Source organism: Ambystoma mexicanum, chromosome 6q (genome assembly GCF_040938575.1).
Source record: "Ambystoma mexicanum isolate Mex_15411 chromosome 6q, UKY_AmexF1_1, whole genome shotgun sequence".
In the NCBI taxonomy this organism is placed as follows: Eukaryota; Metazoa; Chordata; class Amphibia; order Caudata; family Ambystomatidae; genus Ambystoma; species Ambystoma mexicanum.
Window position 1 is genome coordinate 813,897,344 of NC_090937.1, and position 26,978 is coordinate 813,924,321.

The 26,978-nt window shown below is 44.4% G+C and overlaps 1 protein-coding gene across 1 annotated transcript in view; it reads left to right on the forward strand.

Moving 5' to 3' along the window:
* Positions 1-1,663: 1,663 nt before the first annotated feature.
* The window catches only part of RXFP1 (relaxin family peptide receptor 1), a 1,623,004-nt gene continuing 1,597,689 nt past the window's right edge, over positions 1,664-26,978 (forward strand). The window contains 1 exon segment of the mRNA XM_069631337.1: positions 1,664-2,033. Coding sequence (XP_069487438.1) covers positions 1,985-2,033 — 49 coding nt within the window. The 5' untranslated portion in view covers positions 1,664-1,984.

Below are 26,978 nucleotides of genomic sequence, written 5' to 3' on the forward strand. Positions count from 1 at the left end.
GGGATATGGCATCCAAGTTGGTAGACATGGGAAGAAAGTTAGAGGATATCTTCCAAGAAGTTGACTGGACCTGTGAGTCGACGTTCAAGCCATTTTAGCATAGACGTCTCCAGCATATTTCACATAAGGTACTGCAAGGGCTTTGAACTTCCATAATGGGAAGCCTATGGTCTTGACATAGAAAGGCTAGTCTCCTATCATGTGAGGGTTTAGATTATATTAAGAGGCATGGAGAGGAGTATTATCCCTCCCAGCTACCCTTATTTATTCTGCAGTGGTCGTCTAGCAGTGGTGTTGAATTTACATTGCTGAATAGTGCCATGGTGGATATTTTTCCACAGATTTCTCGCCACTCCTTCACGGGTTGGGTCACATTTCTAGTTTTGGGAGTTCTTTGGTTGCCAGAGCTTCTTTTGAAGCTTCAGAAGAGCATAACTTATATTAAGGGACTGTTCCTTAGTGGTTGCTCAGGGAACATGTCCTTGACTGACCTTCATGTATGTTTCACAAAATAAGCTCTTTGGTGGTGTGCGAAAAATGAATGAAGAACATAATGCATAATACTTGGCTGCTGTTGGTGTTTCAAAAAACGGTACAACCAATTGTTAAAGAAATGTGCTTTTACTTTCACAGGGACAGAAATATCTGCATGTTCACTGTCAAACGAGCTGCAAGGTCCATATTCCGAAGCACCTGCCCTTAGAACTAAACTTGTTAGTGAAAATGCATTACAGGGGTCTTTACGAGTTGGGCAGTGAGGGTTAAATGTGACAGAATTACTGTATACCGCTGCATTACCGCCCCACCCAGCTATGAATTGGGCAGAAAGTTGGAGGATTCACCTCCAGCTGTGAGCTGGAAGTAAATCTGCTGTCTTTCCTCCCATTTTCGGGGTAAGTACTGCTGTGGAATTATTGCCATGGTAATTCTGCTGAAAATGCCCCATTGAATCTTATGGCTTAAAACAAAATGGGGACTTAGACGACCACAGCCACTTGTAATCCGTCGGTAATACCGCCGGACCAAGTGGCATTAACGGTAATTCCCTTGGCCGGTATTCTGGCAGATTTACTGCTGAAATACTGCCCAACTCATAATGACCCCCCTCCAATGTAAATCCAAGTGAATCTTAGTCTTGCAAAAAGTCGACTTGTTGACCGAATCCGCCAAGAGCTAAGCAAGGCACAGTTTAGCTGGGAAAGAGGGCAACTGCAAAGCATATACTATTCTGGGACATTGTTATTAACTACTCACTGTATATTATGAGATATATTTCCAGCAGGCACATAACAAATTAACTTTACATCACTTTGGTGTAAGGCGCTTTATAAATCAATAAATACAAATAAATACAAACTTCTGACAAATAGTGGTATATACGAACATAATTCCTAGTCACTCAGGTGTCCGTGCTGAACTCTGCGACTCGGCAATTTGAACACACAAAAAATAATCGAACTACTCCAGTAAATGGCAAACCAAAAACATAAAATTAAAAAAGTAAAAATCCCGTTCTGGTCCTTGTTGGTAAAAGGTGAATCTATCATCCCGGCCAAGGTCCCTCTTTGCAGTAATGGGAGGGGGCGCATGGCTGAGACTGAATCTGAGTGGCTGGCTTTGTTTGACCGTCTCTCTCGGGTCAGGGAGTTGTTGTTGCGAACACATCTCACTACAGCACGCAACAGTATGCGACACAGGATATTGAAACAGGATCTTTGAACAAGCAGTGACTGCGTGTTCTCAATCTGAAACTTTTGCCTGGGCTCTCTGGCTCCCCGCCCCCCCCCCTCGCCCCTCATGCTGCTGTACGCGAGGCAGGGACCAGAAGGAGAGAGGAGAGGGTGCCTGCACGGAGCTCGCTGAAGGAAGCTCGCTTCACATCCTACGGAGGGCTGCCGCCTGGGCAGCACTCGAGAGCCTTCGGCATCCAGAGGGAGGGAAGGAACCTGGGCGCGTCCAGCGTGCACACTGCACCGGAGGAGACATGAGAGCCGCAGTCTTCTTGCGCCTCTGCTGCTTCGCTGCTACTAATTGTGAGTAAAATGTTTGCCAGGCAACGCGGTGGCAGGCGCAATGCAGTGCAGAACGACACCGACGGTGTGTTTCAAAGTAGCTGAAACATTTCTGAAGGCGAGAGACAGTAGTGTTGTAGGTTGGGTGGTGGCAGGGGGCGCCTGGACTTGGTGCGGTCTGTGCCACTACGTTACCTCACGTCCGTCGGCTCGCTGCAGCTGCTGCAGCTGTTGGCTGCACCTGTTGATGCTGTAATTGGCATTAGCGGCAATGCTCTGCAGCGACGGTAAGGGGGGGAAGTGGTGTGTGCATGTTTCCTCGCGAGGACGGGCGCTGCAGGAGGGCCTTTCTCTTGTTGCTTGGGCTAGCGGCAGGTGTGCTGCTCTAAGTGAACGTGTGTTTGCTGTGCTGCTTCACCTGGCGAGGAAAAGTGTGTCAGGGCGCCTTCCAAACATGAAAGGACTCTCTGTGTCAAGTGAGTTCTTTATAACTTTCTGAAGCAACGCAGCTTCAATTCCCCGCAATGAAGACATAGCACCTGCCAGCTGTGAGGATATTAAAACAACACTGTCTATACCCTAGAGACGGGCATTGAGAAATTGCCTACCATGTTCCATTTTGCCTGTGCTCCTCATTTCCTGGACGTTGACAATTTTCTCTGTCAACATTTTTTATGAAGACGTGTGTCGCAGTACACATCCTGTCAGTGGCGCCCCTTTATTTGTGTTTGTTCAGTCAGTAAGTGCCAGGCTCTCTGCTGATGCCCAGGTCACTTTACTCCTCTGAAGTCAATATCTTGGCTTCTTGGCACAAGGGGAAGCGCGTGAGACTTCGGGATGGGGTTGCCACGGCTTCCAGGTCACAACGCATTATTGCTGAATAATCAAGCACGGCGAGGAGGGGCTGCGTTTCGAAAAGGCGCGAGCGGACGGATCTCTTCTGCATTGCATTTGCTGTAGTATAGATGCAGTGCCCACCTGTGCTGTAAGGCATTCTCCCCACAGGAAGTTTGCCGGAACGCATCATGAAATAGTGAAACGTCCAGGCTGAGATTCCCATTTGATTATAAGTAAAGCACTCCTTGGCAAGCGGCGGCTTCAAGGATTTTCGGGATTTAATGACTCGCAGCAGAATGGATGCGCGCATATTTTGTAGCCGAGGCACCCACCTTGGAAGAACACTGCTCACCTATCTCTCGCGCACTAAGGCAACGGAACACAGTGCACTTGTTTTCTATTTGCTATGCAGTTTGGCAAATAGATGCGCGCGTTGGATGACGAAACGCAGGCATAGTTTGCCAAAGGGCAAGGCGAAACACCACATACTGTGCGACACGTTTCACGGTATTGTTAAAAGCGCTAGTGCCACATCAAAAGACTACACAGCACCAGATTCGTTTTGTGGGAGACAAACACTGCTCAAAAGTAAACAACAGAGCAAACAGTGAATCGTGTATTAAAGTTAACGTGTTTTGTAAAGTACCAACATGCCTGGTGTCAGTCACCTCATACTGTCCTGGAGAGAGGGGGAGGGGACTGAAATGAGAAGGGCGATAGGGGGTCATGGGAATAAACATTGAGAGCGTCCACGAAGGGGCGCCATCAGAGAGCAACAACCCCCACACACTGCGCCACCCAGGGCCGGCTTCTCCCGCAGGAGTCTCCTATAGAGGGTAGTCGTGGCTGGCATGTTTTCCATGGTGGAAGGAAAACATGATTTTCTGATTCCAGTGCAAACCCTCAGAACCTCTGGCTTCATGAAGTCTGCAAAGGTCCTCCCACGGGTTACATGTATGGGACGTGCGAGAGTCCTCTTTGCGCACCGCGCACAACTCATGAAGCAAGCCTTATCTGGTATGCTGCTGCCAAAATACTTTGAAAAGAACATTTTGTCTGCAAGTCCATCTGCTCGAGTCCCCCGAGTGCCCAGGTCCAGCAAGCATACATGTGTTCTAGGAACATGCGACCCAGAAGACCAAGCTTCCAAACCAGGGAAATCCACTAGGTCTATTCCCACTACAGATAATCCTTCACTCCAGAGCGGGATCAAGCCAACAGGAAAAAACAATGCAATCGATCTTCCCACAATCCTCTGCAATCACACGGTTTGCTCCAGGGGGAATTCCAACTGGCAATGCTCTTGAGTTTGCATTGCATCCTGATGACTTGTCTCGTGCACTTTGACCAGCAATGTGACCTGGTAGCAGGCCTGACTCCAGCAGGGGGCCAGCCTCCCCACCCACAAGGCCACCCCTTGCCCCCCTCTAGAAAGGAGCCCTTGCCAATGGTGCTATACGGGGAAGGGTGGGGGGCTGGGTGTCAAGGCTGTCAAGGGGGAATTTACTCTAAACATGCAGCAGCAACTCCTGAGGGCGGTGGACTGCAGGAGGCCGGGCCAGAATCTGATTGCTTGCCCTGGACAATGATTTGTGCTCCACAGCAATGGCAGCACAAATGACCAGGGAAATGGAGGGCATTTCACACCTGTGGTAGCACACTTGCTCAAGAAGGCTGCCTACGATATATATAGCAAGATCCTGTGTTTTAACTGCACCGTTCATCTTACCTACATTGCCAACATCTAACTTACAAGCTAGCTATTTTGTCAAATATACAATCACAAGTTAATTTCTGTAATTTAATGATACTCCTTGTTGGGAATAGAACAGTAATTCCCATCATGCTTAATAAAATGGTTAAATGTTTCAAACAACAAATGACTGGTGAGTTGCTTGGACACAGATTTATACAGCTGGACTATCTACTGACTGACGGTTCTTACAAATAACATTCAAGGTGTATACTCCGCTGAATGTACTAATCGGGTATACGTGAAAAAATAAGGTGGGTAAAAAGAAAGATGTAATTCTGGATGGGAGAGTGTAGTAAAAACCAAAAAGTGATCGAAGCAAGGCTTTGAATTAGCATTACCACTATCATTGCTCTGGGAAACCTTTCATGCCACAATCCTTTGGTATGTCTGTGCCATCACAGAAGGGGACAAGTCATTAGCAAATGAGTCTTGGTTCTGCCACCAAATGGTGCAGTTCGATCTCAGTTGCCAGACCATGTCCCCGCTGCACTGAAACAGTAGCAATCACAGATATCGTTAGGGCTTGTGGACTAGCAGTGTGGCTGCTCACATTAGTGGCAGGGCTAGGGCTGATTTGCAAACAATGGCCTGGAAGGCTGACCAAAGCAATGCTGGTAGTTATGATTGATTCAGATACTTACGTCCATACTTTTTTAGTTTTGGCTCTTAGGTGTAAACCAGAACTCCTGCACTGTAACACAGATAGGATGGGGATGGGATGTAAAATGGGACACACTGCCTGTGATTTAAAAACTCATTGACTACCCATTGCCATGTTCATCCCTATGGCATTCTCGCTCATTACCTGCTCCTCCCTGACGAAACATACCCTCCTGGGAACTCTTTGAGCAAGCTCTATCACAATCTAACACCAACATGTGCGCTGTATATGGCGTGCCAGTGTCATATCTGTGCATGCCTTACAGTGTTTGATGACTTAAATGCCTCTGTAAATGAGCTCCTGGTGCAGTGACAATCTCCCAACAATGTGTGTCTGCAGCCTGTTCATTTATAAGCAATATGTGTGTCATGCATTGGTTCCTTGCACTGCAGCTCTCTCTACAACAAGCTATAGCAAAGCCTACCCTTTTGACTTGTGTATAGTTATTAGAAAGACATTTGTCAGGCAATTACATCATATTCCCAGGTACCAGCACCAGTTTCCAGCTGTTCCCAACTCATGGTCAGGTGGTACACTTATGGCAATGCCTCGCAAAAGCCTATCCCAAGCCTACGCAAAAGCCCAAGCTGTTGCTTTGCCAAAGCTTATTAGTTTCAGCAATTGAAAGTGTGTATGCCCAGATGTGGGTTCCTTGCTTGTTACAAAACAAAATAAGTGGGCACCACTAAGTAGATACAATTACAGTCAGGTATCTGTGTAGGACTTCAAGCTTTGGCAAGAAACAATATTTGTGAAAGCTCACTTTCTGGCTATGATGAGTCTGGAGACACACTGACTCGAATGCAAGTAAAGCAATAGACTAGATAGGCAACCTAGTCACACAGCCGCTCTCCGTTAGAACCCAACTTTGGGTTTTGTAGTTCAAAACAAGCTGTTCCAAAAGTTCAAATTTACTTTTCCAACTTTATCTGTTCTATATGAGTTCATGTAAATTCAAAGGCTTAGTTCAAGTAATATGTGTTTTATCAAAAAAATATCAAAAATATCAAAAAGATGATCACTAATGAATTCTTAGTGAGTGCGCAGCTGACACATCTCATAATTTGAGTATACTTCAAATGCCAATGCATTTCGGAGCATTCAACTCCTTCTTCAGGGCCAGTCAATACTTAAATATGGCATATTAGTATGGTGGCATCAAGTAGATAAGATACAATTAACACCACAATTAACACCACATACATTGAATCAATGCATAGAAAAATAACATGTAAATAATTGAGTGGAAAAAAATAACATACCCATGCAAGGATGCATTCAGAGCAGGTAGAAATATGTGAATAAAAAGAAAATAAATGAATAAATAAACAAAGCTGGTGTCGAGCGGGAAGATGACTACCAGTACACACAAACAAAGATTACCTCGCGTGTAGAGAGTAGTCAAATGAGGTGAAAGGTTCAGAGTTGGTGAAAGACACAGAGTCTTAGATGAATCTCAGTGTGTGGCACGCGATCGTGCATATGATATGATCTAGTTGACGATCTGTAGGGATGAAGTCAAGTTTAGTAAGCGGCAAGAGCCAGAAGCAAGGAAAGTGTAAGGAAAAGTGCTCGTGTACCTGTGGAGTCCACACAGTGATTTCAGCGGTTGGTGGAGGAACGCCGTCGGGCATCGCAGAGAGTAAGTGTTGCCAAGGGAAACCGTGCAAGATATAGACACGTGACCGCAACGCGAGGAAGAAAAGCGCGATGCGGCACGTACAATGCAAGGCGGCATGTGCGTTCAAGGGGCATAATGGGGGCAAGGAAAAGAATTATAGATGTTCTAGGAGGTAAACCAGGATTAATAAGAAAGTAAAAATACAAACAGAAAATTTAAGAGACATAGACATAGAGAAAATACTTTTAAAAAAATGGTGGTGTTAATAAAAACTAAGGCAACAGTAAAACAAGTGCTGAATGGAATAAATGTAGACAAACATGACAATGAGAAAAATAATACATATAAAATACCACTATGGAAATGTCAAAAATATGCATCTTGTCCGCGGGCGGTGGCACCGGTGGGTACCACTTTGGGTCCCAGACGGGTGTCCGGGGTTACGGCCTTAATGCGACAGCTCAAAAAATACTAGGTTATTAAAGGTGATCATTGACAATTAGTACATCATTATAGTAACAAAACGACTCAACGGGCATTAAACAAAAAGGAACTGCTGCACATGCCAAAAAATATTATATGTGTAGGCAGTGCCGTCAATAGGCTAGTTAAGCCTGCGAATACAAAAGCAGAATGAATAACCTTAAATGAAAACAGGGAAGTGGTACAATACATTCAAATGTAACAGTGGTAGTTGATTTCTTCATTTAGGCCATTTGGATATAGGCTCCCTAGACTGTCAATCCAAAATGTCTCTCTTTGGTTGAGCCGAAGGCCCAAGTCTTCATGGGGATTAACCTTATTGAGTACTTCTAAGATCAAGAACCTTATTTGTGTAAGATTGTGGCCTTTTTCGTTCCAGTGGTGGGCCACTACTGAGTTGGGGTTCAAATTGCAGATGCAGGAGCGATGCTCATTGCATTGCACTTTTGCTGATCTTGTGGATTGCCCAACATAATATTTCCCACAGGGGCACTTTATTGCATATATGATATTCACACTGTCGCATGTGCCAAACGTCTTTAGAAGAATCTTGTTGCCTGTGTTGGGGTGGTTTATAATGTTTCCTTTAATTACCAGATTGCAGTTGGCACAGTGTAAACAGGGGTATGTCCTTGTGCGTTGGGTATTGAGTTTTATGGGGGGTTTTGTTCGAACAAGTTCATCCCGTAGATTTTTGCTCCTCTGATATGCAAATACTGGTATTTGATCGAACAGTTTCTGCACCCTGACGTCATTCTTGAAGATACTCCAATGTTTTTTGATTGAGTTCTTGATCTTGTTACTTTGAACAGAGAATCTCGAAACATACACTGGGGACTTGAGTTCTCTCTTAGGTTTTGTGGTGCTAATCAACAGCGTGTCACGATCCATAGCATTTACCTTCAGGACCCGCGCATCCAGTTCATGAGTGAAATATCTATAGACAAAATCACATTTCTTGACGTTTTGATAGAAAAGAAAGATACTGGCTACAGCACCACTTTGTTCCGCAGATCTTCCGATCGGAACAACTTATTATACCGCCTTAGCTTCCATCAACCCAGTCTCTTAAGGAACCTACCGTATAGCCAACTCTTGCGAGTCAAAAAGATTGTTAGTGATCCAGAAGAATGTTTAGCTCAACAATCAGTAATGAAAGAGAAGTTTTTATCACGTGGTTACAAGCAAGAAGAACTTGACTTAGCATCCCAGAAGGTAAATGTTCAAAAGAAAATAGAACTAAAACGAGAGACCTTAGCATCTGCCACATCACCCTCTACTAAGACTCTTTCCAACCTTAATCCAACCACCCAATTCCACTTCTCCAAAGTCTCTATACTAGAGGTGGAGAAAGTAATACTTGGTCTAAAACCGTCCAATTGCAAAGGAGACCTTTGCCCAGCACAACTCATCAAAGATGCTGCACGAGACCTTGCACCGCTCATCAGAAAGTTGATTAATGCCTACTTTAACACAGGTACCATCCCGAGCAACCTAAAAGAGTCCTGGGTGCTCCCACTCCTTAAAAAGGCAACTTTAGACCCGTCTATTCCCACTAATTATAGACCGATTACTACCGTACCGTTCATATTGAAGATTCTGGACAAGGTGGCATATATCCAAATCCAGAACTTCCTGGAACAAAACCAACTACTAGGCTCCCGTCAATCCGGTTTCCGTCCACTACACGGCACAGAAACTGCATTGATTGATCTAAAAGCCCAAATAGTTAAAGTACGAGATTCTGGAAAACCAGCACTTCTCTTCCTATTCGATTTATCTGCCGCATTTGACTTAGTAGATCATAAAGTCTTGTGTAACCACCTAGATACAGCAGCACACTTCTCCACTGAGGCTATAGTGTGGATCCAATCATTCCTTAGCGACGCACCATGAGGGTCTTCTCACCTACTGCAGCTGCAGACCCCATCCCCATCATGTGCGGCGTGCCACAGGGATCTTGAGTTTCACCAACACTATATAACATTTTCACTAAGCCCCTGTTTGATGACTTGGACCACCTGGGTATCGCGTATACTAACTATGCTGACGATACCCAGATCCTCCTCCCACTCACAGGGGACTACGAAAAGGACTTAGCACTAGTGAACAAAATCTACAGCATCGTTCAGGCATGGATGGCAACCCATGGCCTATGCCTGAACGATGATAAAACCGAGCTACTTATCCTAGGCACTGCTTCCCTCATTAATAAACTAAATACAAACTACTCCTTCTTCATCATCGATGAGAACTGTATACAAGTAGCCAAAGAAGTAAAAACGTTAGGTATTTACCTTGACTCCACCTTATCATTCTCCAAACAAGTAAATTCCCTAGTCTCATCAACAGCTTACACATGTAAACTAATCAGAGCAGGAAAACAATTCTTATCTCAGCACAGTTGTCTAACATTAGCCAGAGCCCTAATCATCTCCAAACTAGACTACTGCAATGCATTGTACATAGGAGCTACTAAATCCACCATCAACAAAATTCAGATACAGCAAAACAATGCCCTCAGAGCAGCATTGAACATTCCCAAGAGAGAACACATCTCAAAAACAAGACGGAAACACAAATGGCTTTCCACCCATGAGAAAATCAGACTCAAAACCGCATCCCTCACATACAAATCACTTTATAATAAAGCCCCACAATACTTAAAGGACAGATTCACCAGAACACACTCCACTAGACAAACTAGACTAGCCAACACCAATCGCCTCCAAGTACCCTGATTCAAACTCGCCACCATAGGCGGAGCTAGCTTCCCAGTCAAAGCTGCTCAATTGTGGAATGAACTACCTATCACTGCGAGGCTAGAACAATCTTTCACCAAATTCAGGCAAAATGTGATCAACTGGTTGACGACAACAAATGTTAAATTAAATGAATGCATGAATTTGTTCCTACCTGTCTGTTCCTGCCACATGTTTTACTCGCCTGTAAACCTATAACTTTTGTAACTTGTAACCTGTAACCGTGCTTTAAGCTGTACATCTTCTTACCTTCTGCGCCCTTATACCCCAGGGTCCGGTGCGCATAATAAATACTAAACAAACAAACAAACAAACAAGGAGGCATTGTTGAGTCTACACCATCTGAGTTTTTTATAAGTACTCGTTGCTCAGCCCTCACAGAGGAGGAGAAGGTTCTCCTTGGTTCTCCCCAGCAAGGGCAAGAAGGCATGGTTGGGGTAGGTGGGAGTGGTGGTAGTTGGGAACAGTGGTTAGGGGGAGCTGATGGAAAGTGATTGGGGTGAAAGGTGAGGGAGAGGTGAATAGAATAGAAAGGAGAGAGCAGATGGGAAGGTAAGTGAAGATAGGTACATTGATTTTGCCACACTATTTTGCTTGCTTGTCTTTCTCTCTGTACAGTCTTTATAGCTAATTCATAGCATTCTGTTGAAAAAAGATACTAAACATTTGTTCTTAGGGCATGATTAATTGGGATTTACCTCTCAGGCTTTTGTTCAGGGGTCTGCAAAATATAGATTTTAAATAGAGAAGCAGGAGTGGATGACAGCTGAAGTGAGTAGGGAATGGAAGCTCAAAGTACTGTGGGAGTTTATGGATGGCAATAATGGAGCAGATGGAAGAGGGGAGCAGAAGACATTGGAAAGGGGACTGGAAAGCATGCGATTAAGGAAGAGATGAGCAGATGGAATGGGAGAGCAGGTTTCCCACTTGAATAAATGGAGTGATCCTGTGCAAATCACTTAATGTCAGGAAAAACACTTAAACATGGAACATTTGTCACACTTGTAACAGCCATTAACTACTACCACCCTAAGCTCCACCCGCATGCCCAGTCTACGCAGGGTCCTCTGTCAATCCTGGCCATGAAGCCCTTTGCCTTAAACATAATACTGAGTGCAATCCTTACAAGCATCCTGATTAGACATCAAGTAGCCTTAGGGGTAAGTGTCTCGACCCTGGTCCTAACAGCCTGGGTTTGAATCACTTTAAAGTGGTCAGACTAAACCAGTTGATCGGTGCAAATGCATTTTTTCCAAATCTGTGAAAATATGATTGGCTTTATCATGTATCGGGACATGTGGCTCAATGTGTTTATGGTACTCATACCCCACTCCCAATGAAGATTTGGCCCCCCTTTTCACAAACCTGGCCAACCCAGATGAAACTTCCTGGAGTGGGGCCTGCCTGGTCGTGTTGGCGAGAGCAGGAAATGTAACTGTGGACTTGGCATGTGTATAAGAAAGGAATGGATTTGTGTATCCAAGAGCACAGGCTTAATTAGAACCATAGAGTAGAGCAGTGGCTTCTCATGTCCGACTCCCGCCGTGGTGCCGGAGACATTTCTCTACCCGGGAACTCCATTATCTCATCAAGGTTTTACTTGAAGCCTGTCACTGATCAGCTTCGACGCCCTTAGTTGGAGGTGGGGAGTCACACTTCGGCTGCAAAATGGGATTTTCCCTGTTCCTAAACCACAATTAGTTTTTTTCTAACATTGGAGTAGTAGTTTTGTATTATAATACTCCCTGCCTCAAACAGCGCAGCCACTTCATGCCAACGATTCTCCCTTGTGCGTTTATGTTATGGCAATCCTTCTCATATGTTAAATCCGAGAGAAAGTTCTCTACGCTGTCAGTCTCTTTTGGTGTCGGTAGGACCAACATTGACCACAGCATTCTATTCCTTATTTATTCCCAACAATCTATCTTAATAACTTCTCGTACCCTGTTTACGTGTTGCCCTTGAATTATGTTAGCTTCTCATATGCAGAGTGTTGGACATTGCTCCATCCCGGCCATCCTGGAGGCCACTGCGATTCGCCCACTAGCAATGTTTTAATAAATATGTGCTCATGCCTCAATTTGCAGGTATCTGAGTTTGCTCTCATGCAGTACAAATTGCACTGCTTTAGCTTCTGAGCATCTCTGTATCATTATATACAGTTCTTTTTGATTGTGTTTTGCTCTGGTAATGATCGCTCTTAACTGTGTGCAATTATCACATATCTTTAGTTAAATCCATCTCAATACTGATCAAAAGATCATCATACTTCTACCATTTCCACTCCTATCCATACCCCTTACCAAGCCCTGTTGCACCCCCATTCCCTTTTGCAGGGCCAAGTTGCTTCCCTGCCAAGTTTGTGCAATACAAATCTCCTTCCATGTATGTATACAGACCCTTGAGGTACGTCACTTGCAGCCTTGACCAAGTTTGACACTCCTCTTTTATGACAGCTGCCAATCAATTATTGACGCATACCACGTGTGTAAACGTGGAAGTGGGCCACAACTAAAGGGCACACCGTTCCACTACCTTTTGGTAAAAACAGCAATCGTTCCCTTACTGTCAGCCGAGAACCATTCCTGGACGGCAAGGGCATGTTTGCTTTTTGTTGCACCTTTACTGGGGTTTGAATCCAGGCCATACTGGAGATGCTCTCTTCAACTCAGTTGAGCTATCTTGCAGTCGCTGGGATGCTCTAGTTTATTTCATTTGCCTCCTTGGGACATAGTCCATTCCCGACCCACTCATGGCGCTGCTCCAGCGGGGATCAGTGCTTGTCTTCTGAATTTAAGCAACCGATTAACATGACTTTGCTGCACGCACAACTGTGTGTGTGGGTAATCGGTGGGTGGCAGGGGTGACTTTAGTCTTTGGCATGTCCCTTAAGAGTTTTGAATGGTGGGTGATTGGAAATGGGAGGGTGTATGAAGCTGCATGCTGTAGTGGACAGTGGCTGAAAGTAATTGTTGTTGTCACTCATTATGACTCTGGCGTCATTTTTTCCGGCATCCGGAAATGGGGACTTACCGAGGCATTACAGCCCTGGCGGTCCCGGTAATTCCCCATTGTTGGGTGCCGGAAAATATTACTCCCCATTCCCATTTGAGTCCCATTGGGGAGGAGGGATGCACCGCACCATTCATGAATGATGCCGATGCATCCATTGAGGTCTGCGAGCGGGTGCCGTTCCGCACGCCAGGTCAGACCTCGTAGTTTGCCGGTCCGGAAACAACGGTACCGGTAAGCTTACTGGTACAGTTGTTTCCAGACTGGTAAACTTGTAATGACCCCCACTGTGTTTCTTTCAGTCTTTGTAGTGCAGCTGTAAAGCACAGTGGTGAGGATGGAGTGGAAGAAAGGCGGGACTCAGGTCTGGGGGTTGTATTGCAGAGGGGAGGTGGGTTGGTATGGGGTCGGTAGGGTAGGTGGTGGGCAGGCCGGCAGAGTGCATAGATCCACTGCTTTTGTTTGCACACTTCGATCCCTACATATTTCTCAGATAATTCCAGGATGTAGTCTATCTGAAAACGTTTTTTAATTCATTTTTTCAAACTTTTAAGAAGTTGGCCTGCTTCTCTGCCCAATTCTTCAGCGCGTACACTTTCAGTGGTGTCTATCCACAAAAGAAACTTTGATCATGCAAGTCCAGTCGTAAACTTCACCTCACCGCAGCAATCACCCAGTCTGGAGACATTGGAGAAAGTAGTAAAATGCCCTAATGCATTAGTACATGTGCGCTGACGTATAATCTGATTTTAAGCGGTTTATGGTGCCAGTCCGGAGACTGCGGAGAATGCAGCTCATATCTCCCCACTCTATTTTATAGGCTACTGTGCTCAGCTTAACACAGTGTATGGAGCTGTTTATTTGGAAGGCTCAAGTGAATGCAGATTGCATTTTCAAGTGGGAGTTGCTCAAAAAGACAGCTATCATTGCTCGAACAGCAACGGGGCATATAGTAAAAACTCTCTGTGGAGCAAGCATATGGGAACAAGCATTGGCAATGCCAACAGTTTGAGATTTTCTGTGGGTATGGAAAACGCACACTTGCCAGGCCCTGCCGTAGTGGTATTAACTGGCCATTGGTGGTAGCAGGTACAAAATGGTGATGAGTATCTGGGTGTCCGATAGCAGTGCTTGGCAAATGCCTCCTACTTAAACATAAGCCAAAAGGCATGGCTTTGTCAAGGCTTGTTTTTAAGTGGAGCTAAGTGAAGGACAAGCATAGTGCTTATAAATTGAGTGACTCAAGGCAGACCTGGTCAAGGCATTTTTATTGCACCAGTAGTGGGTTTAGCACTCCAATGAAGTCATTGACTCGCAGAAGAAGGCTTTAAAAAAACACTGGCAACAACTTCAAGTGCAAAGTTTGACTGTAAGGCTTGATTAAAGCAAGCTCAAACAGTTCCCATGAGGAGGTGTGTTGGGTGGGAGGTGCAGGAACTGAGTGGAAATGGCCTTAGGGATTTGCATGTCGATGGGTAGTCAATGGGTGGGCAAAGAACCAAACAACACCTTCAAGCTTTGTATCCCTCCTCAGATGCCATTTTTTCCTATCTGTACTCTAATGCAATATATTTGGCTTATAGGTGGCGTTACCACTTAATAGCCCAAACTAAAAAGGGCACCTTGAACTGGAGGGGACATCCAAGGACAGTCACCGAGTTCCTCATTAGTTAAAGATCCCACAATATTAACTTGAAGTTAAAATTGACTGTCACATTAAGGTCTAAATCAGATTAAGATATAAAATGTGTAATACCTGGAAAAGACGGAATCTTTTGTAAGTATCAGACAAGCACATGTATGTATTCTGTCTTCCAAAGTAAAGTGATGCGGGTAGCACTCAGATACTGCTTGCTTTTACCCAACTAATTTAGCCACAGCTCAACTCCCCATTCAAGTCTAAAAGAGGCAGAAATATTTGTGTGAATCATTCTTATACAATATGTTTGGGTGTTAAGCGAAGTCCAAAGTCCCAGTTATGCCAGAGGTACTGAAATTACTCCAAGCCAAACTCAATGATGGAGTAGACAAAGTGCAAGGTAAGGTTCAGCTTTATTATCATCCAAATAAAGCAGGGACAGCATACAAGCAATACACCTTTGAGTCACTCACCAAATTCATACAAAACAACACTTTAAGTACCTCTGATGCATCATTTCTCACAACATACATCATCACAATTTTACAAAACCTACGGGGATTGGTTAAGGAATATGGTTACACATGGATAGTATAAGGGTTACACAATTAGTTGGGTAAATGATATCTGATGGCTTTTCCTGAGACCATCCCAATATTGATAAAGTTAAAAAAACAAATTGACTGGCATACTGCATGGTGGGCGGAATGACAATAAGGGTTTCAATTGGTTGTCTTCTTGTTAACCAACCTTGGACATTTCACAGGTTGTTAAGATTTGTGTCAGACAGGTAGTAGGGGGAGAGAGGCCCATGAACTGTCTTCCGTAACGAAATTACCATCCCTCATTACTTAGACCATGAGCTCAGCAATTGCTATGTTCTTGGCCCTGTGTCTGTCTGTGCTTTTAGGTGGTACCACAAATGTCCTATCTTCTGATGGCACTGAATTAATAGCCAGTGTCTTGCAATTACGAGTCATGTGGTAGAGGGCCGTGTATGTAGTGGAATTACCTCCTCTTTATTGGGATTTTAGCTATTATGTATGCGTGTGCCATGTTTTCTGCTGCCTCTGGGGACTCACTTGAGTGATTATTCATGGAATCCATTTGGCTCACTGTGCCTTGGCCTTTAACTAACAATGGTTGGTTGTGCTCTGATACACTTTAGTTAAATGGGGAGTATCCTGCCTATGTCCTGGGAATCACTATCCTGTGTCTTTGATCTGCCGTTTCCATCTGACCTATCTCCTTCTGGCCTTGGCACTAATTGCTAACTGCTTTCTGAGCTCTGCACAGCTCTGTATTTCTGCAGACTCAGACTTTTGAGTTTTCCGAAGGTCTTGAGGCATTTGGTTATTTGAAAGCATGGTGCTGCATACATTTTTAAAAAGATAGCTGCCCTATAATACTCTGGTTTCTATGTAAGTGAGCTAAACTTGTGTGTTGTTCGTGTTGCATTGATATGATATGATAAGTCATTTATAACATGCCTGTACACACGTGTTTCTAGGCGCGACAAGACAAGGAGGGGGAAAAAGAAGGAGGACAAACAACGATCTTACTAGGCCTTTTGTCATTCAGATCACACAAGTGCGGGGAAGAGTGCGGGGAGAAATGCCAATGGGGTGTGGTGGGTGAGGAGAAGTGCAGGTGACTCAATAAGAGCTGCCAGAGGGTGGTTCTTAAGTGTCAAGCGAAGGGACTGTAGGCTTACAGATAGAGAGACTTAAGTGTTGAGGGAGCCCAGAGGCAGTGCAAGGGCAACTGGACATGCAGGCGCCCATGCTCAAGTTCAGGGGTGGCCAGGTGACCAGTGTGCAGCGCCATCAGGGACATTAGCAGTGGAGAGGAAGAGAGAAAGTAGAAGCGAAAAGGAAGGTCTTGAGTTGCTTCTGGAACCATAAGTGGTTCTGCTCAAGTTTGAGAGAGGCTGTTTCATATGGAGGCTCCTGTCCAGGAAAGAGATCTGCCCCCCATTCTCTGCTTTGAAAAGGGTCTGACCCTCATAGAATTGGAGTTGGAGGAGCTGAGAGCTCGAGAAGGAAGATGTTTAGTAAGAGAAAGTTGGAGGTAGTGCGATCCTAGGCCCCAGAAACCCTTGTGGACGATACAAAGGGCTTGAATTTGATCCTTGCAGCCACAGGGAGCCAGTACAGCGATTTCAGAGCTAGAGAGATACGATCTGTGGGCTTGAGGCCAAGGACAAGTCTTGCAGTCCTGTTCTGGATGAGTTGTAAAGGTCGAGGAGTAGAGATAGGCAGGTTTAAAAAGAGGCTGTTGCAATAGTCCTGCCTGCAGAGGACCAGGGCTCTAGAGACAGTGAGCTTCTGGGGGAAAGGAAGAAAAGGCAGAATATCTCTGAGGAGATGAAGCTGAAAGTGTGACTTCTTAGAGACATTAGAGATATGAGGAGAAAAGGAGAGGGTGGAGTAGAATATGACACCAAGGTCCTTAGCCTCACAGGAAGGAGCAGGAAGAGGGCCCAGGGTGGGCAGCCAAAGAGAGAGAGGAAAGTAGGGAGCAGGTGCCATGATGAGGAGGATCAAGGTCTTACTGGCATTAAGGCAGAGATCATTGGCAGCATACCATTCCTGAATTGCGGCCAGACAGTCTGGTATGAGAGAAAGAGCAGTGGTGGCTGAGGGGAGCCTGAAGTAGAGCTGGGTGTCATTCGCATAACACTGAAAGTTAGAACAGAATGTAGCAATGCAGTGGGACAGAGGTGCCAGGTAGTGGTTGAATAGCCAGGGATAAAGGTTAGACCCCTTGGGAACACCACAAGTAGAGAGAGTGATAGAAGAGAGGAAAGTCACCAGCTGGACCTGGGAGAGTCGGTCAGTGAGAAAGGTTGTCAACCAGGACAGGGCCTGACCAGTGATAGCCAGGTTGTCATGGAGGTGATTGAGCAGGATGGCATGCTTGACAGTGTCAAAAGCAGAGGATAGATCAAGAAGAATGAGGACAGAAGGAAGATTAGAGTCAAGATTAGAGAGCAAGTCAACACAGGTGTGTAGGAGAGCAGTTTCCGTGGTTCTGGCAGCTGTGAAGCCAGACTGGTGGTCGTGGAGACAACCAACAGTTTCAATATGCAGATTAAACTGGGAGATGGCCAGATTTTCCCAGAGTTTGCCCAGGAAAGGAGTGATGGAGATCGGGCGATAGCAGAGAGGAAGGATCGGCAGAGGGCTTCTTAAGAAGGGGGTGCACAACAGAGTACTTAAAGGGGAGAGGAATGTTCCAATGGAAAAGGCGTGATTGCAGAAATCGGCCAAGGCTGGAGCCAGGGGGTCGATGTGGTCCTTGATGGTTCTGGATGAGCAGGGGAGAACCTGCGTTGATGAGACTTTCATAGATCAGATTTGTCTAGAAACATCATCAGCGGTGAATAGGGGAAAGAAGGAGAAGTGGCCGAAGACAGGCCAGGGGTGGCAGAGGAGGAGGAAGTGGAGGTAGAGGAAGAAAGAGTGGACAGAATGTCCTGAGATTTAGTGGTGAAATGAGAAGCCAGAGCTGTGCAGAGGGCCTGTGAGAGAATAGGAGAGGTAGAGACTGCAGCAGGATTGGCCAGCTCCTTGCAGATTTTGAAAAGTTCAGCTGAGTTGTTAGATGCTGCAGAGACGTGGGATTGGATGTAGGCTCTCTTCTTATAGTGGACAGAGAGTCTGTACTGCCTTTGGAGCAGTCGGCAGGCCAGTTTGTCACAGGGTGCACCTGATGCCCTCCACTTCCTCTCAGCCGCCCTACACTTGCATTTAAGGGTGGCGAGGTCGGAAATCGTACCAAGAGTTGCACTTGGAAGTGAGTTTCAAGTGGATCCTCATGACAGGGGCAAGAACGTCAAGAGTGTTAGAGATAGAGAGATGAAGGTTAGAGAGGGCTGTGTCAGAGTGTGAGTCAGCCAAAGGTGTAAGAGGAGGTGAGAAAGTAGCAGCGAAAGCCTCCACTGACACAAGTCATGGGTCTGATGACTGAGAAGGTAGGTGGCAGTGCTAGGGATGGCTTGACCTGAGGGGGTATTGAGAGGCCAGAGGAGAGGAGGAAGTGGTCACTCCAAGAGAGAGGAGTAGTGAGAGTGTTAGAGAGGTGGAGGTCTGAAGATATCAGAACATCCAGGGTGTGACCTGCAGAGTAGTCAGTTCAGAGGGAAGAATAGAGAGAGAAAGAGAGTCAAGGTCCCATTCTGGCCATCGTGAGAAGGTGTACATGTACAACATGATAGCAAGATTCTGGCGCAAACTCCTCCTTCCATTGCTGTCATCATGTCAAGGACATATCTATTCTGGAGGGTCATCAATCGTATGGCCTTCAGCTCTTCTTTAATTGGGTTGAATACCTTTATGGTAGCATTAATTGTCTGCAGAAGCTCCAATCTGGTGATTGGCAACCACTTGGCGTTCGCCATCGTTTGAATTCCAGGCATAAATATAGATGTCATTATCACAGCAGTCCTGCTAAAAAACATGTGCTCCTCAGGTATGCTATCACACGGTATTATCAAATTTTGCTGAGAAATATTTTTCTCTTTTCCTCCATCGGAGGAGTTTAAGCAAACTTGTTTTTCTCAAATGATCATCCACTTTTGGAAATTCACCAATGTTTAGATCACTCTGAGGAATCACTAATGCTGGAACATGGATGAGCACCAGGGAACACACTCTGCCCAAATCCTTGGGCAACTTCATATAGGCTCTAGATCGACAAGCCCAATATCGCGTGGTTAGTGTTGCATTAACCAATGGGATTACAACTACTGGGCCTAATTCATATTCCACCCAGGTCAGCAACTTGGAGTGCTTAGCCCATGACTTTAAGCATCCATCATTCACTCTCTGTACTTCTTGTACATATTCTGTCTTCACTAGATTAGCTGCACAGGACACCATTCCTTCTTCCCATCCCTTCTTGGTATGCGCTCGTCCATAAATCAACAGTTGAGTTTGTTCCCAACATCCAGGTGATCTTGCTATTTCTGTCACATCAGGACAATTCATTCTCTTCATTTCTTCAATGATCACCTAATCCTGTCCTCCAGCAGGATACACAAGCATTTTGTCTTTCCATCCAGGCTCCTTCTCCATTTGTGTCGTCTTGATGTAGTAATCCTGGTATGGAAATTACCATCTTGATCTCCATCGCAAAGTCACCCAACTTCCTTGAAACTGTCCTTGAGTAGTACATGTTGCAAGATGGCTGAGGCATTTCACATCATATGCTGATATCTCCTTCGAAATCAAAGTTCTTACTGTATTCATGGCACAGGGGATGAGAGAGCAGACATAGCAACTCTCACCAGATGCTCTTTCCCCCACGTTTTTCATGTGTTGGTACCACATGTTATTCCCCAGGTGAGCTGAATTGTCTATTTAGGTATTTATCCCATCATTGTCTTCCTCTGCGTCTCTATTACGTCTCCCAATATACTTAGAAAGATCAAGCAAACTGTCATTATTCGTATTCATAGTGGGGAGAATCATAGGAGCTCTTTCTTCAGCAGAAACATTAAGATGACAGAGAGTGAATAATAAGGAACAAAAATATAACAAGAACAATCATGCAAATATATATTATGCATAGAAATCTGGACAACTATTTTTCGTGCCATCCTACTGCTTGCTGAACTCGTACTCTCTCTATAATTGCGTCGTCTTCCTCATTAATCATTTCTAATGCAATTATTGAGGTTCTTTCACATTTGCAGCTGTACAATTTGTTCAATTATAGCAATGAGGAGCCTTCTTATCATTGGACCGTTTTTATGATCCTGTAAAAAAGTTAGAATATTAATGTCTCTTCTGACAAGAGCAGGGTAAGATTGAAGTATGAACACAAAGACAGCAACCACAAGCCAATGAGCGTCACTGTCGCCAGGTATCATGTATTTTTATCACCTAAAACAGATGTTCTTCAAGAAATGAATCTGGATATTGATCTCTCTTCCAATTTCTAATCAAGAACTGACGTTTAGGCATAACTCTGGTGCATTTTTCACTGCTTCAATATATTGCTAAAAGTTAATTTCAATCCCTGGAATTCTCTGCAAGTCCTTGCAGTCTCTGCAAAAATATATATAAAGAGTGTCTATTGAATTCCAGTCCAAATAAAGTACACGTTAATCATTTGTTGTTTTATCGTCCATCTTCTTAATCATCAATCGGGTTTGCACACGCAGAAATTCTTCTTAGTGTCTTGCTTCTAGATCAGCAACGGTGGGAGGGAGGGTCTTGCCTTTATAAATCTTCACGTCATTCAGATGAAACCAAGCCTGTCTTCCCTGAACCTTAACAGCTGAAGGGGAAACATCCTCAACAAGGAAGGGGACATTAAAGTGAGGCTTGTGCCACTTCCGGAGGAAATTTTTGATCAGGATCAGGCCGCCAACATATAACTTAGGTGTTGGTAATAGCTCACTTGGATTGGACAACAATTTATCTTCTTCCGTGTTCCTAGACCCCCCCCGATGCTTGACTTGATCTGAAATGTAAGAAATACTGGTAGTCATACATGTCAAATAATCGTGCATCTCATCACCTAGAGTTTTGGCTACACTCTGGGCATCACTCCTAATCCTATACAGAAGTGTAAGGGGCATTCTCATTTGAGGCCCTCTTACTAGCTCGTGTAGGGTGAGGTGGTGGTCTGACCCAGGTTGATTCCGAAGGGCATGTAAGGCCAGGGGTAGGTAATACAGCCATCCCTTTTTCAAAGTCAATTTAATCTTGGCAATCCTCCCTTTGAGGAAGCTGTTGAGTCTCTCACATATCCTGTTCCCTTCGTGTGATACGCAGAAGAGAACTTGTGCTTTATACTTAATAAAAGCCCTATTTGCTTGATAGGTCATTGACAAAATGTGGCCCATTATCGGTTCTTAGCACTTCATACACAACCCACCTCGGGAAAACCTTGCTTACTTAAATCTGTGCTGCACAAGTGGCATCAGGGTGTGTACGCAGACCAATTTCGATCCACCTGGAGAAGGGGCACACCGCCACTAATAGATACCTATATCCATTACATGTCTGCAGCATATCGACATAGTAAATATGTAAATGCTGAAACAGGCCAATCGGTCGAGGTATTACTCCTCTAATCATTCTCAATGTATGCCCAGCAGTAAACATTTGACACACGATGCTATTCACCATAAATAGTGCAATGTATTCCAACAAATTAGGAATTAACCAGTCTTCTGAAATATTGGAAGCAAGACTTTCTCTAGTTACATGTGCAGGGTAATACAGTTGTTCAAGCGTGACTTTCAATAAAGTTACTAGCATCACTGGCTTTCCCGTGCTGTCCTGTCACCATAAAGCTTCCGTGGGGGATAAGGAACACCCCCTTCATTTCCATACTTCTTGCTCTTACTTTGGTCTGCTTCCCTGGGCTAGTGACAGCATATTAAACCCCTCATGTAATAACATAGTTGTATCCGACTTTTCTTTAATATCCTCAGTGTCAAAACTTGAAATTTCTGGAGAATATGCAACCCTTTTGGCTTCTACGTTTGCGGCTTTTTTCCCGCAAGAGATAAAGTCTGTTTGTTTAGTATGTGCTGTGCATTTTCCGACTGCTATGGTTACTGGTACTTGTAGTGCCTTAATGAGCCTATCCAATAAGGACACATGCTGCACTGGAGAGACGTTTGCGTGGAGCTAGCCCCTCCTTTTCCAACCCTGCATTTACGGTTTACATCACATAGGCCTAGTCACTGTACACTGTCACTTCCTTTCCTGTCCTTCATGTTTCTCAAGCGTAACAATAAGCACTACTAATTCTGCTGCTCGTGCTGAAAAGTGAGATGGTAGTTTTGCACTCGCTACGACCTTCAATACTCCATTTAATCTGTGTCTTACTACAGCAGCGCCTACATGTCTTTCCCCACTAGTCAGAACAATTTTTGAGGAACCATGAATAAAGAAAATGTCTCCTCCCCCCAAAGCATTCTCTTTCGCACGGGGTATATCATCATAAAATTCAACACAATTGGCACAGTCATGCACAATTACCTTCTTCTACAGGTTCAGCTACAAATGTGGCTGGGTTTACTATTTTACATATTACAGTGTTAATCTTTGGGTTAGAAATCATTCCCTCATAAACTGGAGCTCTTTGGGATGTCAATGTGCACTTGGGTTTTTCTAAAATGGCAAACAGTGCATGCTACACGTAAAGGGTCATAGAGCACCTCATGACAATACTTGTGGACCTCTCAATTGCAAACACGGCAGCTGCCAAAGATTGTTTGCAAGGAGAGTATCCTCTCATAACTGGATCTAAAATCCCACTGTAATATGCCAAAGGTTTGTACCCCAATGTTGTCCTTTGTGTAAGCACTGCTGTATTTAATGACCCATTTGTGTGTGAAGACAAATAAAATTCCTCTCCATATTTTGGAATCCCTAAAACTGGAGCTGTACAAATTGCTATTTTTAACTCCTCAAATCCTTCCTCCATTTCTTCAGTCCATTCTAGTTTTGTCTTACCAACTGTGCTTTCTTTAATGCTTGCCGAAGTGGCCTAGTGTACATGCTATAATGAAACACAGAGGCTCTAACGTAATTGCATAAACTCAGAAACTGTTGCATCTGTCTAACTGTGTTCGGTTTTGATGTTTATCATGGTTACCTCAGCTCTCAATGGTCACTTTCTTTCCTTCATGCAAAATTAACTTAACTATGTATAACACCTCTTCTTGACAATACTGTAATTTCTCATTGTCCACCTTATATTCTTTATCTGCTAAATTAGTCATTAGTTGGATAGAGTCCTGCCTAAACTCATCCTCTGTTTTACTGCAAATCAACAGTTCCTCTACATACTGTATCACTGTGCTTTTGAGATCGATATTGCCTAGATCCATCTGCAGGCCTCTGTTAAAGATCAATGGGGACTCACAGCACCCTTGAAGCAAACAAGTATGTTTTAGTCTTTTTGGCGAAACGTAAATGAAGTCAAGTCTTGGAAGTCCTTATGCAACCGGATCGAGAAAAACACATTTTTCAAATCAATCACAGTGAAATACTGAGCTTCTACTGGGATACTACAAAATATTGTTGCAGGATCAGGAACTAAAGGAAACTCAGAATCTACAATCTGGTGAAGAGGTCTCAAATTCTGGATAAATCTCCACAACCCTCGTTTAGATTTTTTAATCAAATACACCACAGTATTACATGATGATTCTGGTGGCACCCGAATCCCCTGATTCATTAGTGCTGAAATAGTCTGAAATATACCTTCATCAGCTTCTCAAGACATGGGGTGTTCTGCTCGGGGAAGAATTGCTCCTGGCTCAAGTTTTATTTTAACCTCCCCTAGCCTCGTCAAAAACCTAAGTCATAGGGGCCTGTGGTCCACAGGGCACTCCGCACCTTTTCAAGATCTCTTCCTGAAAAAATGCTGGTCGTTGCTGCATTATCGCCATTCTTTGTGGAACTTCCCTTTTTTCTATCCTTATCCAATATGTAATGCTCCTAAAGAACACCACTTCGTCATCGCTTCGATCTTCCCTAAAAATATCATCATCGGTTATGTCAGTCAGTCTGTACCCTTCCTCAAGAGCTATCACTGTACTCCATGGTCTACCCTCATTGTCTATCCCTTCGAGCATTGCCATCTCTCTTTGTACTATAGCTGCTTCCAACTTTATAGGATTAGCCTGACCACCTTCCTCATCCATAGGTATTTGTGGTCTAAACAAAAACTCATCAGGTATCCATACAATCTTCCCTACCAGACCAGGTATCATGTCAACAAAGTTTTTACTCCATATAGAAAAATCTCTGGGTCAACTGGAACGCCTCGCAGGGCCACTGGCCCTGTGAACATCAGCATGAACTTTATGACGTTTATGCTCCGTCCTGGAGTGGAGCACACTATTCCTTGATCAGTAAATGAAATTGTCATGTTAAGGTTTCTCATAAAATCTCTTCCTAAAATTTTAACTGGTGTCTGTCGTGAATATATCAATGAAACAGACATGTCACATTCTCCTAGGGAGACTGGTAATTTATGAGTAAAACAAACTTGCCTCATAGCTCCAGAGAACCCTTGAGCATTCATGACAATACATAAACAAGTTGCTCCAGTGTCTACAACAAAAGAAAAGGATTTGCCTCCTATTGTCACATCGACCCTTGGTTTCTCCTGGGGGTTTGGTGTCACAGATAGTACTGAACACATCAAGTCACCTTATGAGCTGTCCTATTGTGGGTACAAGCTCATCCCGTCCCTGTGAAAGGATTTCCTCCTACCACAGTGACACCTCCTCTTCTAGGCGTCAATACTTGTCCTATTTTGGCATACCGCTGTGTCTGTATAGGGGCTTGTTGTGACTGCCCTTGTCGTGGATTCATTTGTGGTTATCCCTACTGTGGCACCTGCTGTACTTGTGGTGCTTGTGCCTGGTAAGATGTGTAATCTTGGGCAAAGCCCTTTCTGGACTGTGTGCTATATGGGGGAGGATAACCTGTCCCCCCTCTGGAAAACTGTCCATTTTGTACATTCTCTTGGCTCACACACACCCGCGCAATATGTCCTGTCATTCCACAATTCCAACATTCTGGGGGAATCCTTCTGATAATCCCTCCTTGGTTATATCCTCCCTGAGCACTCTAGTTCTTGTTCTGTGTGTTTTGAAACCCACCTTGGTTATTCTGAAATCCACCTCCTTTTCCCCTATAGCCCATACCTCTTCTTCGTGGTGTGAACCTGTACCCACCTTGGTCCATGGGGCACAGAATATTTGCCTGTGATGTACCCATCACTTCCTGCATTCCCGCCCCTTCTATGGCAAATTTTGACAACTTTTTCTGAACCAACTTGGCTTCCTCAATCTTTCTATTCTGATCTTTCTTTTTGTTCTTCTCTTGTAATAACCAGCAATGGTGTTCTATTGTCAACTGTATCTCAGCCCATGGCTTCTCTTCCATCCCCACTTGTTTTTTCATCTGCCTCTGTACTGGTTCTGGTAACCCTTGACATAAAATATGTTAAAATAATGCCACTGTCTTTTCCCAGGACTCACAAGTTTCTAGCAGCCATTTCTCCAGAATACCTTGAATATAAGCTAGGGGGTAATCATCTTTCATTTTGCGTTTTATAATTGCACCCATATCCAATGTGTCAGGATACTGTACACACCCTGAGAACCCTCCAAACATTTGCCTTGCAATTATTGAATGGCGCTCCATCATGAGCTGTTTTCTATGCAGTTACACTTCGAATAACCCGCTGTCCTCCATATGTCATCAGCCCCCTCTCCAAGAATGGCTGCCAGGAGAACATTTATGTCCCCTATGGCCAGCGTATTTCCTCCTGTCATTTTCTCTAATTCGTATATCCATTTCCAAGCCCCCGAAGTCAAACTAGGGAGCTTACACTTTACGTTATCCTTATCCATCTGTGGCCATGGAATATATTTTGGTCTTGCTCCCCCTTCTCTCACAAGGGGAATTACGTAAAGCCCATCCCATATTCAGATCCCACTCTTAGTCTATCCATGGCAGGGATAATCGTCCCTGTCTGTCTTCTTGCTGGTAATGAACAAAACCTGCTTACATATGGTCGAGACTCTCCCTTTTCACTATGTGATCGTTCTTGGGGATGCTCAGGATATGCTATGGGATCCGGCATTTTATCTTTAGGCTGTTCCAGATCTGACCATCTAATTTCCTTATCCATTTGCGGGCCTCCTACATGGGCGCACATGCTCCCTCCTTCTGCCCTAAAACCATACTTTCCTTCCTCATCTGACATATCTAGGCCCCAACTAGTATGACTAACATATTCCTCACCGTTATCTAGGTTCAATTTGCTCAAAGACAATGCTCGATGTTCATCACTAAACAAGTTTTCTTCCACACCTAGTGATTGAGGTACTGGGGATCGATCATTGTTCTCTCGAGTTCCATGCTTGCTATCTTGACTTAATTGCTGATAGACATTATTGATCCTTTCTCCAATGCTTTCCGCATCATCTCTTTCTTCTTCAAGTGCTTCTCTAGATACTGCTGACGTTACGTCCTTTATCGGAAGAATCTCTTCCATTCTATCCCATCGTATTTCTGGGCCCAGCCTTATTTGTTTTTTACGGATGAGACTGGTTCCCGAATCACGCTGCCTCCTTTTTTGCTCTATTTCTTTATCTACTTACCTTCACTTTCTCAGCTCCCTTCTAACGCTTTCTTTCTCCTGTCT